General features: G+C 27.1%; 2 protein-coding genes across 2 annotated transcripts; both read right to left on the bottom strand.

Annotated features, from left to right (window-relative positions):
- Positions 1-2,400: 2,400 nt before the first annotated feature.
- Positions 2,401-2,893, bottom strand: LOC137836578 (basic blue protein-like). The gene is made up of 2 exons (XM_068645241.1): positions 2,731-2,893; positions 2,401-2,603 (listed from the first exon to the last, which is right to left on the bottom strand). The coding sequence occupies exons 1-2, from the start codon at positions 2,891-2,893 to the stop codon at positions 2,401-2,403; spliced, it is 366 nt and encodes a 121-aa protein (XP_068501342.1).
- A 3,916-nt stretch (positions 2,894-6,809) lies between these two features.
- On the bottom strand, positions 6,810-14,717 carry LOC137836580 (uncharacterized). The gene is made up of 9 exons (XM_068645242.1): positions 14,046-14,717; positions 13,811-13,951; positions 13,584-13,717; positions 13,428-13,502; positions 11,020-11,319; positions 8,124-8,523; positions 7,884-8,030; positions 7,607-7,789; positions 6,810-7,004 (listed from the first exon to the last, which is right to left on the bottom strand). Exons 1-9 carry the CDS (start codon positions 14,715-14,717, stop codon positions 6,810-6,812), a joined length of 2,247 nt encoding a protein of 748 aa, XP_068501343.1.
- Positions 14,718-14,952: the final 235 nt, after the last annotated feature.

Below are 14,952 nucleotides of genomic sequence, written 5' to 3' on the forward strand. Positions count from 1 at the left end.
TTATCAAAAGGGCCAGTCCATCATCTTTGTTCTCATTTATAAGTTCTCTAATATAACAAATGTGAACTATTTTTATTTTGTTTAATTATTTTTTTTTTCTAAAATGAACCAATATAAATATATTAATAACAGTGACATTTTAAAAATATATATACGGTAATTTAGAAATAATTCATATTGAATAATTGTGGATTCGGATTATATATATATAAAAAAATATTATTTAAAAAAATGTAGTATTTAAAAAAATGATGTATTTATTGCTATTTGTATGCCTTAATAAATTTTAAATTGCATTCATTGCGGGATGGAGAGAACAATATTGGTTTTTTGTTTACAAGATTTATTGTTTTTGTTTTTAAAGTGTAAAATAAAATAATATTAATTATATTTTTGTTAATTCCTTTTTTATTTTAATTTATATAGAGAGAGATACAATAACTATTCGGATATAAGAAAATCTTATTACAATTCTTCATTTTAATTTAAATATCTAAAATACAAATAAAAACGAACAAAGTAGTTAAAACAAAACTTGATTCATTCTATTCATAAAGATAACTAATAAAATTTATTTAATGAAAATAAATACTCCTTCCTTCGTTTTTTTTTAATCTTTTTTACTCTCTTTGTAATATTAAATAGATTTAATTGAGTTTTAATATTTTTCATAACTTAAATATTTTTAATTAAGTTTTTATTAAATATAATAATATTAAATAGACTTAATTAGGTGTTAATGTCTTTCATAAATATAAATATTTTCAGTTAAATTTCTATTAAATTTGATTGATTTATCAAATATTCAAAAAATTATATTTGTCAATTGAGTAATTTACCTTTTTTTATGATGTGACTATTATTTTGGTGGTATATAATTATGTTATATTATTCATTAATCTTACTTAGATGTCTCTAAGTATAAAGAAATGTAAGATTTTGTGGTTGTACAATAGATAATGACATTGTTAATGTAAAACAAGAAGTAATTTTTATTGTTTTTATTTAAAAATGTGTTGGACAACTATGTAGTCGTGCTTCCAATGACTTTTAATGATCGATAAATTTTTATTGTCATCACCATTTTAGGTGATAGGTCATCATACACTATAAGAAAATTTAAAAAACAATCAAATTTAGGGATAAAAAATAATTAATCACTTTAATTTAGATACTATTTTATAGACTACAAAATTATTGGTCTCAAAAGTGATTTTTATTATTAATAAAATATAAAATAGTTTCTAAATTGGTTACTAAATTAGCTAACTAGGTTTTACCTACTAATATTTTAGATTTTAAATTAGTTTCTAAAAAACTAACAAAGACTAATTTAGAATGTAAAGTAATTAATAGTTAAAACCTTTGTAGCGGATAGTTAAATACTAATTTAAATATGCAAGTACGGCCAGTTTTAATATTTCTTGTGGTTGTGATTATCATAATAGTCTAAAAATGTATATTTGATTAGGTTAGTATGTGGTGTAATGTTTACTGTATAAGGATTGGAACACAGACATCCCTAAAATGTCTTATTTTATTTTATTTATTATTGAATTTTTTTTATAAATTTTTATTAATAATATAAATTACTTTAAATATCAATAATTTTTTTAGTTCATAAAATTGTTTCTAATTATTTTTGTCTCAAAATTAATTTATATTTAATGATTACCCTAAACGCTAAACCATAAACTATCATGCATACTAAGATAACAATCATGCCAACAAGTTAAAAGACAAATTAAACTATACGAACTCAATGAATCATTATTATTATTTTATTAATTTTAATTATAATAATTACTATTACTAATTAGAGTAAAAATATTAATTACTAATTATCAATTATAATTGTCATTCTTATAATTATTTTATTATTAGTATTACCACTATTATAACTAATTAGTGTTATTATAAATAATACTCAGATTAGGTTTTGTAACCCATATTTAGTGTATACTTTCTTTTTTATATTTTATTTTGAATCTGATTACTTTTGAGAAAAGAAATTCAAGAATTACTTCTGAGTTGAAGGGTTATGGAGGTTATTTTTAATTTAATAAGAGATAAAATTGTCTAATTAAAACAAATAGAGTGTAAGTGCTGAGTTTCTATTATATCAAAACAATAGAATAAATAAAATTATCTAATTGAGATATGACAGAAAAGAACAAATGAAAAACTGGACAAAAAACTATGAATAATTTATATAATAATATAAGTTATTATTTTAAGAAACCCTATGTGAACAAACTAATGGATATAATAGTTTTGTTACACTACTATAATCAAAATCTCCAATATGTAAAGAGTTTTTCAACATTATTATCATCCAAAACTCAAACTCAACCACATATATGATCAAGTTATTGGGTATGAAAGAGTTATAAGGGTAAATTATTTTGCTGGAATGATTGCAACTTTCATCCCTTTGTTGCAGAGACCATTAAGACTGCAAATGTAGTAACTTGGTCCCTCTGGAACTTGAATATAATCATGTCCTGTCCTATAAACTATAGGATTTTTCCCAGGTTTGCATGTTCTGTATCCTTCTTCATCCACAAGAGTAACATCACGAACATAAGGACTGTAATTGAATTCTGCATTTTCAAAACAATGAAAGCAACACAAACTTATGTAAATACTGTGTTTGTGACCTATAAATTAACCAACCGATATAAAAATACACTTCAGAAATGTTCGAATCCTTATTCAGATGATACTTACCAAGAACATCACCAGCTACAATAGTCTTGTTCTTAGGCCAATCAGTGAGTCCAGTGGTCCAACATATCTCTTGTAAGCATGTAAATTCTTTTCTCCCAACAGCAAACACTTTTCCATAAACCATCTCAGTGGAAACCACCAACATGGCAACAACAAGAACCATTATTGCAGCAAAACTTTGTCTTCTCTCTTCCATTTTTTTTATCTGTGATTTTCAAACACAACCAGGTATCAGTTTTATAGCTGAGGAGGTTCTCATTGTGGTTGATTAATGTTTGAATATTTCTTATCTGTTTATTGTCAGCATTGAATAATTGCTTGAATAGTGTTAATAAACATGGCTCTTAAACATATTATTCGATGGAAATAAATACTATAATTCCAGTTTCTTTTTTACTCCTTCGGTTTTTGTGACTGGTGATTATTTTTCATAAAAATTCATAAATGTATGATGTCGATGGTAATAATTAATCATAAAACATCATAAATGTATCATAATAATATCATGTTACAATTTATACATAATATTATGGAAATGTAGGAAAGGTTTTTGGTGGAGAATGAGATCATACTGTCCCTAATTTTATTCAATTTTTTGGTATGTATAATTTTGAATAGTTTTGTATGTAGGTTGAAGTAGTACATATGCAATAAGTGTTTATTTATTTATCGATAAAAAAAAATACTCAATATTATTAGATATGTAAATAATATTAGATATAACTTTTCTAATTTCATTAAGTTAAAATTAAAATCTGTTTTCTTTTATAAGTCACTGAACTTGGTCTAGTGCACTCATCTAGTTTCCTTGTATCTGTAGAGTTGTCTAGTTTGTATAGTCTAAGTGTTACGAATGGATGAAGTTAGCATTTATAGATCATTAGGAGCCAAAAAGGTATTTTGTTAATTTCAAGTTGAGTGAGATCAAAGAAAGTGTTAATGAGATTTGGAGCTGTGTATGAATAACAGTTGTAGAAGAATTATGGAAGCAAATAAATGAGAGGATTTTTAAAAAGGATAGACTAGATCCTAATGAGATATAAATACATGTAAACTTGGAAAAAATCCAATATTACATCAGAAAGAACATGATTATATTCAAGTTCCAAAGGGACTAAATTACTACATTTGCAGCTTAATTTTCTTGTGGTGTTTAAAATTTAAATCTTACAAAGTTTTTCCATAAAAATTTGCTAATAGAACATAAAATTTAAGATCACAAATTTTAAAAAAAATCTATATGAAAAAATAATATTCTATGATATAATAATATGTTGATGTAAATTTTATTTATATATTAAACGTTATGAGATAGTAATGTGATAAGATAACATGTTACCCTTAATGTTAAGGGTGACCTAATGATAGTGAGTTTTTGTGTTTCTGTTTTAGTCTTTCAATAAATAGTTAAAAAAATTTAGTTGAAATTATTAACCACACATATAATTTAACACAAATTATTATTACATTCTCCCACGTCTTTTGATACTATACTTTTGTTTCTAATAAGTCACACAAATAGGAAGATACTAAACAACTTTCCTCTTTATCTTGAACCATTAAAATAACTTCTTAAGATATTGAAATATGATAGTTATTCCTGGTATAAATTAAAACATTGTTATAACTTTTATTTTCTATTTCTTTTATATTAATTTAATGCTAAAAATATAAATTGTTGTTTAATAATTAAATAGTATTTTTAATTTAGATAATTAATTTTAAGTCTATATAATTTATTAAGTAATATACTTTTATTTAATCAAAAATAAGACAAACTAGTTATATTTTTATTCAATAATTTACTTTTAATATTGTATTTTTATTCAAAAACAATTTTAGTTTACCAACATATTTATAATATTTTAAAATTATATAAAAGAATCATTATTTCCATTTTCTGTGTTTCCACAATATAAAACTAATTCAAAATTATTTATTCCAAATATATTAATTTAAAATTATTTATTCAAAATATATTAGTTTTATTTTTTTATGTATTCAACTAAGTTGTTCAAAATAAATAATTAACGTTAAATAAAATATTAATACATTTAATTTTTATTTAAAATAAATGACTAAATCATTTAAAATAGATGATTAAGTCATTCAAAATAAATGATTAAATATTATATATAGTTCATATATTTGTTCATAATAATAGTGAAACAACATTCAAATTATTTTATTTTCTAGAATTAATAAAAAAATAAAACAATTTCAAAATGAAAAGATTTTAAAATATATATTAATTTAAAATCTAAAATAATTACTTTATAATTAATATTAAATATTAATTTATATATTTCAATTAATAAATACTAATAATTTTTTTAATTTATAAAATAATATATAAATTAATTAATATAATAATTAATTTTTTAATTAATTTTTATTTACTAATTTTTTTTTAAAAATAATGATAAAACCACGTTACCTATTTATTCCACAATATAAAACTAGTTGAAAATTATTTATTCCAAATATATTAATTTATTTTAAATATATTAATTTAACATTATTTATTTTAAATATATTAGTTTAATATTTTATGTATTTAACTAAATTGTTCAAAATAAATAATTAAATTTAAATAAGTTTTCACAAATAACTAAATTGGTTATGACTTAAATAAGTTTGGTAAACTAAAATTTTAAAGGAATGTTAAATGGAATCGATATTGTATTGACCCTATGCCATTTTATTTAAATTTGAATTCAGAGAGTAAAGTAAATCCATCATATAAAGTTATTATAATTTAATTCATAATTTAAACAATCTAATTCCTGACTTATTGTTCTACATTAATTTTGCACTCACCTTGTATTTTATTGACCCTATGATCTTTAATTTTAAATTTAAATTGAGAGAGTAAAATAAACGAGGTCTCTGTGATAAATTCCGGTTAGTTAGGCACAATTAAACTTAATAGTACGAAATTATGTTAATAAAAAAAATCAATAAATAAAAAATAATTAATTGTTATAATAACTAAATTAAATATTATTTTAGATATTAAAAATTATTAATATTTAAATTAGTTTATATTATTAATAAATAATTTCTAAATTTGTTTAACTACAAACTGATCCTCATTCACCTTAACTTTCAACACCACACATATTCTTTCTAGACACCTACCTCACCAACCGTCAATCCTCGATCCAAAGACAGAGAGAATAACCTAAGATACACCTAGGATACATGGTACATACTCGATCCAAAGATAGAGAGAATAACCTAGGATACACCTAGGATACATGGTACATAGATTATATCTGTCTAACTAATTGTCCTCCCAGAATCTAGCTCTCTCTTCCGATCCAACTTTCCACAATAAAGCTTCTTAGAACCATCCTGCTTCATCACCCTCACAACATACTTTTGATAAGTCTCTCCACCACCAAGATTGAAGTTTCATCTGGCTCTGCCTTCGAGCTAATTCCAACCCATATTTTGGGACTACAATTTCTCTCCACTTCCCTTGTTCATTACTCACTAACCGCCATTTCCATTTGGCAAGAATAACATTGTTTAAAATTCTTATATCCTTAATCCCTAGCCCACCCCTCCAAAGGTTTGCAAACGTTCTCTCATTTTACCCAAGATATATATCTTGTGTCTCTTCCCCACCTCCATAGGAACCTCCTTTGAATGCTAACAATTCTATTGTACATTGATGTCGGGAACCTTATAGAAAAACATATAGAAGAGAGGTAAGACAGTTATTACCAATTTAATCAAACAAATTCTTCCTGTTAGAGACAAAAACTTCTCTCTCCAAGCACTGAGTCGGTCACTTATCTTATTCAGAATTAGCTCCCAAAATTGCTTCTTTCTTAAATTTCCTCCTACTTCTAACCCCAGGTATTTAAATGTTACCCCATTATAGTACAATTTAAGGATTTTGCATAAATTTCAAGGGCATTACTTTCAACATTTATACCAGCCAACTTTGAATTGTGGAAGTTGATTTTCAAATTAGAAGCAAGTTCATAGCACCTTAGAATTACTTTCATAGACATAACATTTTGTAGGCATCTTCACATATAAATAAAGTGTCAACAACAAATTGTAGTTTATTCAACCTCGTTCCTCACCACCTTCACACCTTTGAGTAGGTTCGCCTTGATTGCTTGTCTTACTAGCCCAACCAAGCCTTCAACTACTATTAAGAAAAACAACAGGTTAAGGGATCTCCTTGCCTCAACCCCTCTTGATGGTTGAAATTCCGTCGTAGGACTTCTATTAACCAAAACAGATATCGATGCAGACTTCAAGCAACCCTTTACCCACATAATCCATTTATTGTGAAAGCCCAACTTGTGTAACATATCGAATAAGAAATCCCATCTTATTGAATCGTACGCCTTTTCATAGTCCACCACCTTTAAGCACAAACTTCTCCTCTCGTACCTCCTTAACTCCTCAACAACCTTATTGACCACCAAGACACTGTCTAACAAACCTTTATCCTTTAAGAATGTCTATTGGCTATCATCAATTATCATATGTAAAACATTCTTAATACAACATGATAAAGCCTTGGTTATGATTTTATACAAAGCGCCCAATATATCCTAATCGAGTTTAGTGGAATCTCTCACTAAAGTGTATCTCATCCACGTATAAATCATTGCAATTTATATATGAAAAATCCTAAAACAACACAAAACCACATTCATTAATTGAAGAAAAGTACCTTATTTGATAAGCAAAACCGCATTCTTGCAGTTAATAAAGGAAATAGTCAGGTCTTAACCTATTCAAATGAAAGTGTACAAGTATCTGAAATGTATGAGGATAAATCTCTTTTAATACAAGGATTCATCCAAAAAGTTTTCCTAGTATCACCGTGAAAGCAGAATTTCATGACCTGTAGAAATTTTGCGTTCTGCAAAATATATTTTGCAAATAGTAACTCAACTCCAGAACGTCTGTAAATGTTGAAACAACAAGTTTTAAGGTGTGATGAAATGCATGTAGGAACAGATTGTAGGTATAGCAAAACTGCTCGTTCATCCTCTTCAGAAAGTAGACAATAAGTGAAAAAACTGTACTGTTAAAAACAATTACAAAATTATATTAATACTATTATGTTTGAAGAAAAGATAACAAGAATATTCATACTTGAAAAGCTTAAATCATCAAACCTCATCAATTCCAATGACAAGAGTTTGAAGCTTTGGACAATGTTTGAGCACTTCCAAGATCTCAACGCATTGCTTACTAAGGTTTACATGTGTCAACTCAAGTTGAACTAAATTCTGAAGATCAAAAACCAGATCTTTTGGACATATCTGCAAGAGATACAATATATATTAAAACATCAAAAATTCAACTTTTTCCCTTAAAATGGAAAGTAAAGGAGAAACAAATTTTACACAAATTACCCAGTCTGTGACCAAAACTTGAACGTTCTTAACATTTTCCAATGGAACTAAATGTACATCGATGTTAGCTCTGACCAACCTGGCCAACCTGGGAAATCTGATTAACTTTTCTGCACCATTAGCAATGAAATTCTTGACTTTCAAGTCCTCAACATTAGGACTCCCAGAAAGAAACTGTTGAAGATCTTGATCTTCCGAGAAAGAAACAGAATTCAAGTGCAAGATTTTCAGCAAAGGGAAATCAACAAAGGAAATATTTTTCAGTACTAAATTGGCCAACTTGAGCACTACAAGAGTTTTGCAGCTAAACACTTCAGAAGGCACATGCCCATGCAGATTGAGGTCAAGGTGTTCAAGTCTACCAATTCTGCTCATTGCAGCCTTAATGCATCTCTCGAACCTATAATCATTAGGGATAGAGCAACATCTAAAGCGTAATCTACGGAAGGGTTGGTCCATATCACGCCAAAGCAGAAAAGAGTGCAGTGAGAGAAGAAGGCCCAATTGTCCATATTTAAATCTGTCTTCGAAATCAAAATCCAAGAGGGGACTGAACGCCATAGACGTTTCCAGCGCTTGGAGAGAACACTGGTTGCAACAACAAGTTTGGTTGGAAGAAAAGAGAGAATGTAACAAAGGATTGAATCTGAAAAACCACTGATAATATCAGCCATGATTGAGAATGCAAAGTGAATAAGGATCCTAAACCCTAAACGAGTGAAAGGACAATCTTAGAGAATTTCAATAGTTCTCATTTTAGAGTGTATTTTGTATTATTTTTTTTCTGGATTATGCTCTCTTAGATATCTTTTTACACAATTTTTAGGTAAATTCATATTTTTATTAATTTTTTATTTGATAAGTAACAAAAATATATTTTTAATATAATGGTTTTAAATTTTTAATACTCAAGAGTTTTTTTTGTTTTATTTTTATATTATGTCAACATATTTTAATGAGAAGATTATTTTTTGTTAAGATATTGTAGTGAGAGAAATCTTATAAAATTCAGATGTTAATATTATTATTTTTGGAATAAAAATATTCTTAAAGCTATATTTATTATTTGTTACTTTTTGGTAAATAAGTTTTTAATAGTTTGTAATGTTTTTAATTTTCTTATTTATAGTTTTTTAATTTTTTTAAAGTATAAGCTTTTTTTTTTATATAAAAGATAAAGTTTCATTTATAATATATAATTATACTATTTTAATCTTTTTACGGAAAGTAAAAATCTTTATCTTTTAATAAATAAGATAGTTGTGAAGCCCATAAACTCCTATTATTTCTCTTTCCATAAAACTTCAGAAATATGTCATGGTTTTAAAAATTGTGGTTTTTAAAAGTCTTGATCACTTTCTAGCTAAATATATTCTGCATTCTTATTGTAACGAAAGTTCTATAACTTATTCTTTTTAGTATTTTTTTTAATGAACTTATTGAAGAGCTTTAAAACAGAACTCGTTTAAGATAAGGTGTTTTACGTTTAACCAGCAACAAAATAAAATATTAATGAAACATTTTAAAATTGGTAGTGGTGAGAAAATAACGGCAAAAAGTATGGAGAAGTATAATTTCATTAGTTTCAATCCAGAAAAGATAATAACTGAATAAAAACAAAGTTTTTGATCTTCATATTTTGTATTATGTTTTAGGTTTAATTGTGTATCGTCTAGTTTTTTCTAATTTACTTAGCTACGAACATATTTACATGAATTTCTTTTACAAATATTTATTGTTTATAATTGAATGATAGAAGATAAATACTGTCATGTGAATAATACTTTTTGAATTATGATTCTTTGCAATGAATTTCTTTACATTAACAGTATCCAAGATGTCACCAAAATTATACAGGCCTAAGATAAACATATTTTCATGGACAAATAAATACTTTAATATGAAGAAAATTTAATACAAATTACTGCATCTCATACACAGAAATTCTAATAAATATCATTCCAAAATACTTATAATATATGAAAATACATAAAACAACACAAATTTTTGGATAAAACCGATAATGTGCCGCAAACATTCAATAATTGAAGAAAAGTACATCAATTTGATAAACATAACCACATTCTTGCAGTTACTAAAGGAAATAGTTAGGCATTAACTCATAAAGAAAAAAAGTTCACAAGTATCTGAACTCTTCATGCATGAGAATAAATCTCTTCTGATACGATCATTCATCCAAAAAGTTTCATAAGTATCAATGTTAATGAAGAATTTCATGATGTGTAAAAATTTTGCATTCTGCAAAATATATTTTGCAAATAGTAACTCATCTCCAGAACCCTTGTAATTGTTAAGAACACATGTTTTAAGATGTAATGAAATGCATGTAGGAACAGGTTGTGGGTAAGGCAAAACTGCTCCTTCGTGGCCTTCAGAAAGTAGATAATAATTGACCTGTTAAAAACAATAATCAATACTTATGATTGAAGAAAAGATAACAAGAAGATTCATACTTAAAAAGCTTAAATCATTAAACCTCATAAATGCCAATGGCAAGAGTTTGAAGCTTTGGACAATGCTGAAGCACTTCTAAGACCTCAAACCATTGCTTACTTAGGCGCACATGTGTCAACTCAAGTTGAACTAAATTCTGAAGATCAAAAACCAGATCTTTTGGACATATCTGCAAGAGATACAATATATATATATATATATATATATATATATATATATATATATATATATATATATATATATATATATATATCAAAACATCAGACATTCAACTTTTTCCCTTAAAATGGAAAATAAATGAGAAACAAATTTTACACGTATTACCCTATCTGTGACCAAAACTTGAACGTTCTTAACATTTTCCAGTGGAACTAAATGTGCATCGATGTTAGCTCTGACCAACCTGGGAAATCAGTTGAACTTTTCTGCAGCATTAGCATTGAAATCCTTGACTTCCAAGTCCTCAAGATTAGGACTCCCAGAAAGAAACTGTTGAAGAAAATCTAGATCTTCTGAGAAAGAAACAGAATTCAAGTGCAAGATTTTCAGCAGGGGCAAATCAACAAAGAAAATATTTTTCAGTAATAAGTTAGCCAACTTGAGCACTAGAAGAGTTTTGCAGCTAAACACCAAAGAGGGCACCACGATGCTCGAATGCAGACTGAGGTCGAGGTGTTCAAGTCCACCACTTGTCACTGCATCCTTAATGCATGTCTCGGTACTATAATGATTGTAGGAAACGCAACATCTAAGGCGAAATCTATGGAGGGGTTTTTGGAAAGAACACTGGTTGACACAACTACTTGTTTGGTTGGGAGAAAAGAGAGAATGTAACAAAGGATTGAGTCTGGAAAACCGCTTATGATATCAGCCATGTTTGAGAATGCAAAGTGTGAATGGATGCTTCATTTTCTTACAGGAATAACTCATAGTGTCAAATGGCTTAAAGAGACTTTATGTTTGCATTGGAATTGATGTGCATGCCATGGAAAATCTAAACCTTGGGAAGTGAAAGGACAAGCTTAGAGAACTTCAATAGGTCTCATTCTGAACTTTATTAATTTTTTTCTGGATTATTCTCTGTTAGATTTCTTTTAATATCATTTTACTCAAATAAGTAAATTAATATTTTTATTAATGTTTTATTTCATAAGTAAGAAAAATGTATTTTTAATATAATGGTTGTATATTTTTACAACTCAACTTTTCTTTTTATTATGTGAACATATTTTAATGAGAAGGTCTTATAATCTTAAGTTTTATTTTCTTTTCTGTTAAGATATTTTAGTGAGAGAAAGCTTATAAAATTCAGATGTTGATATTATTATTTTGGAATTAAAAATATTCTTAAATCTATATTTACTATTTATTACTAATGTTTGATAAACAAGTTTTTAATACTTTGTAATGTTTTAAAATTTTTATTTGTTGTTCTTCTTTTATATATAAGATACAATTTTTTTTTATTCATTTATAATACATGATTTACTATTTTTGACGGAAAGTAATATTTTTTATCCTTTTAATAAATGAGATATTTCTGAAGTCTATAGCAAGAGGAAGTTCAACCCCCTAATCGTCCTTCTTCCTAATTTTTTTTTTCCAAATCTCACCTTATGATAGTAACATACTTGAGGAAACAATGATCAATTTTATCTATCATAATTTCAAACTAAATAAGTTACTTTTTATTCTAAGGATTCATTATATATTTTATATTTTCTTTTCATGATTTTATCATCAAAATGAACAGTGTGAGTGTGTTCCTCTTAACCTAATTAATTTTATATTGAAATTTGATGATATTTAGATATTTAGATTTTAGAGTGATTTTACTATTTGAATTAAAATTTCTATTGGAATAAAGAATTCGAAATAAAGAAAATAATCAAATTGAAACCAATTTTTAAAAACCAAAATAATTAGTTGCAATAGTAACTAAATTAGAGACCATTTTAAAAATTAAAACAAAAATGAGTTTCTATTATTGTTAAATAGTTTCTAGATTGATATCTAATTAGCAACCAAGGTTTTAACTATCAATTATTTAGTTTCTAAATTAGGTCTCTAAAATCTTGATTGCTAATTAGATACCAATTTACAAACTATTTAAAAATAATATAAATTAATTTAGAAATCAATTTTTGTTTTAGTTTCTAAAATGATCTCTAATTTAGTTATTATTGCAACTAATTATTTTTGTCTCTAAAAATTGATTTCTATTTCATGATTTTCTTGTAGTGTGATATCAAATTATAAAATTTTATTACATGATTTAATTTGTTAATTGGAATCACTAAAAAAACACTGTTAGCTACCAGATACCAGAAGTACCACAATAGAAATAGTGTTTGTCAAACCTACACTACACAGTCACAAAGAAAGTAGTGTGGGTCAATTGCTTAAGAGAGTGACATCAACCTCATTAATCCATATAATATAAACATATAATATAAAGGGTTACATTCATTTGTTTATAATTGAGTGAGGTAAATACTTTAATGGAGAGAATACTTTCTATAATATTAATTACCTAAAATTGCAATACTGAAATATGATTCGTTATAAGGAATATCTTTACATTGAAAGTTATTCATAGATATTAACCTATGAAAATGAAAAGTACAGGCACCATATGAGAGAGAGAGAAAATTCATTACAAATTACTGTATCTCATCCACATAAATTCTTCTACATATCTTTCCAACACATCTAATAAAGATCATTGCATTGCAAATTAGATATATAAAAAATTCCTAAAACAACACAAAACAGGTAATGTGCGCAAAACATCCACATTCTTGAAGTTACACATCAAAATAATCAGACCTTAACTTCTCAAAACAAAGTGTACAAGCATCTGAACTCTTCTTGTATGGGGATATACCTCTTATCATATCATGTCTGCTCAAAAGATTATCATAAGCACCACTGTTAATGCAGAATTTCATGGTCTGTAAATACTTTGCATTCTGCATAATATACCTTGCAAATTCAAATTCAACTCCATAACCGCTGTAATTGTCAAGACAAAAGGTTTTAAGGTGTAATGAAATGCATGTAGGAACAGGTTGTGAGTGTAAAAATGTTTCTTCATCATATTCAAGCAGCACATTGTCCTGTAAAAAAACAATTATAAAATTATATTAACCACAATGTTTCAAGAAAAATAACAAGATTCATATATATTTGAGAAACTTAAATCATTAAACCTTGCCAAGGACAAGAGTTTGAAGCTTTGGACAATGCCTCAGCACTTCCAAGACCTTATTCCATTCCTTATGAATGTTCATATGGTTCAATTCAAATTGAACTAAATTCTGAAAATCAAAATCCAAGTTATATTGATATATCTGCAAGGATACAAAATAATATCAAAACATCAGAAATCCAATTTTTTTTCGCTTAAAATGGAAAGTAACAAGAAACAAATTTTACACACATTACCCAAAATGTGACCAAAACTTCAACGTTCTTAACAATTTCCAATGGAACTACAAGAAGATCGATGTTAGCTCTGACCAACTTGGGCAATATGTGGAATTTTTCTGCAGTATTATCACCAAAAGTTTTGACTAACAAGTCCTCTAGATTAGGACTGCCAGAAAGAAAGTGTTGAAGAAGATCGTCACATTTTGTGAGTATAACAGAATTCAAATGCAAGATTTTAAGCAAGGGCAAATGAACAAAAGAAATATTGCTCAGCATTAAGTGGGACAATTTGAGAACTACTAGAGTTTTGCAGCTAAACACAACAGAGGGCACCGCAAGGAACAAATCCAGATTGAGGTCGAGGTGTTTAAGTTTACCACTTCTTCTCATTGCAGCCTTAATCCATGTCTGAACTCTATAATGATTATAGAAAGAACAACATCTAAGGCGTAATCTATGGAGGGGTTGGTCCATATCACGCCAAAGCAGAAAAGAATACACTGGGACAAGAAAGCGAGAGCAGGCATCTTTGTCAAAATCCATTCGGTCATGATGATCGAAATCCATAGAGGTAACTGAAAGCCATAGAAGTTTCCAACGCTTGGAGAGAACACTGGTTGCAACAACATCTTTGGTTGGGAGAAAAGAGAGAATGTAGCAAAGGATTGAGTCTGGGAAACTACTCATGATATCAGCCATGGTTGAGAATGCAAAGTGTGCTTGGATGCTTCACTCTCTTATAAGAATAACTCATCGTTCAACGGATCAAATCGCTTAATAAGACTTTATGTTTGCATTGGAATTGATGTGCATGCCATGGCAAATCTAATCCTTGGGAAGTGAAAGGACAAGTTTAGAGAATTTCAATAGTAGGTGTCATTATACATAACATTAATTTGTATAAAAATGTTGTTTGAGATAC

This window comes from Phaseolus vulgaris, chromosome 4 (genome assembly GCF_000499845.2).
Source record: "Phaseolus vulgaris cultivar G19833 chromosome 4, P. vulgaris v2.0, whole genome shotgun sequence".
NCBI lineage: Eukaryota > Viridiplantae > Streptophyta > Magnoliopsida > Fabales > Fabaceae > Phaseolus > Phaseolus vulgaris.

What these genes read in the sequence shown, in the direction of transcription:
- LOC137836578 (XM_068645241.1), bottom strand. Translation starts at nt 2,893, where the DNA reads ATGGTTCTTGTTGTTGCCATGTTGGTGGTTTCCACTGAGATGGTTTAT. An exon ending in TGTAGCTGGTGATGTTCTTG is followed by an intron (nt 2,604 to 2,730) that starts GTAAGTATCATC and finishes TTGAAAATGCAG; the next exon opens with AATTCAATTACAGTCCTTAT.
- LOC137836580 (XM_068645242.1), bottom strand. Translation starts at nt 14,717, where the DNA reads ATGAGTAGTTTCCCAGACTCAATCCTTTGCTACATTCTCTCTTTTCTC. An exon ending in AAGTTTTGGTCACATTTTGG is followed by an intron (nt 13,952 to 14,045) that starts GTAATGTGTGTA and finishes GTATCCTTGCAG; the next exon opens with ATATATCAATATAACTTGGA. An exon ending in AAGTTTTGGTCACAGACTGG is followed by an intron (nt 8,031 to 8,123) that starts GTAATTTGTGTA and finishes TATCTCTTGCAG; the next exon opens with ATATGTCCAAAAGATCTGGT.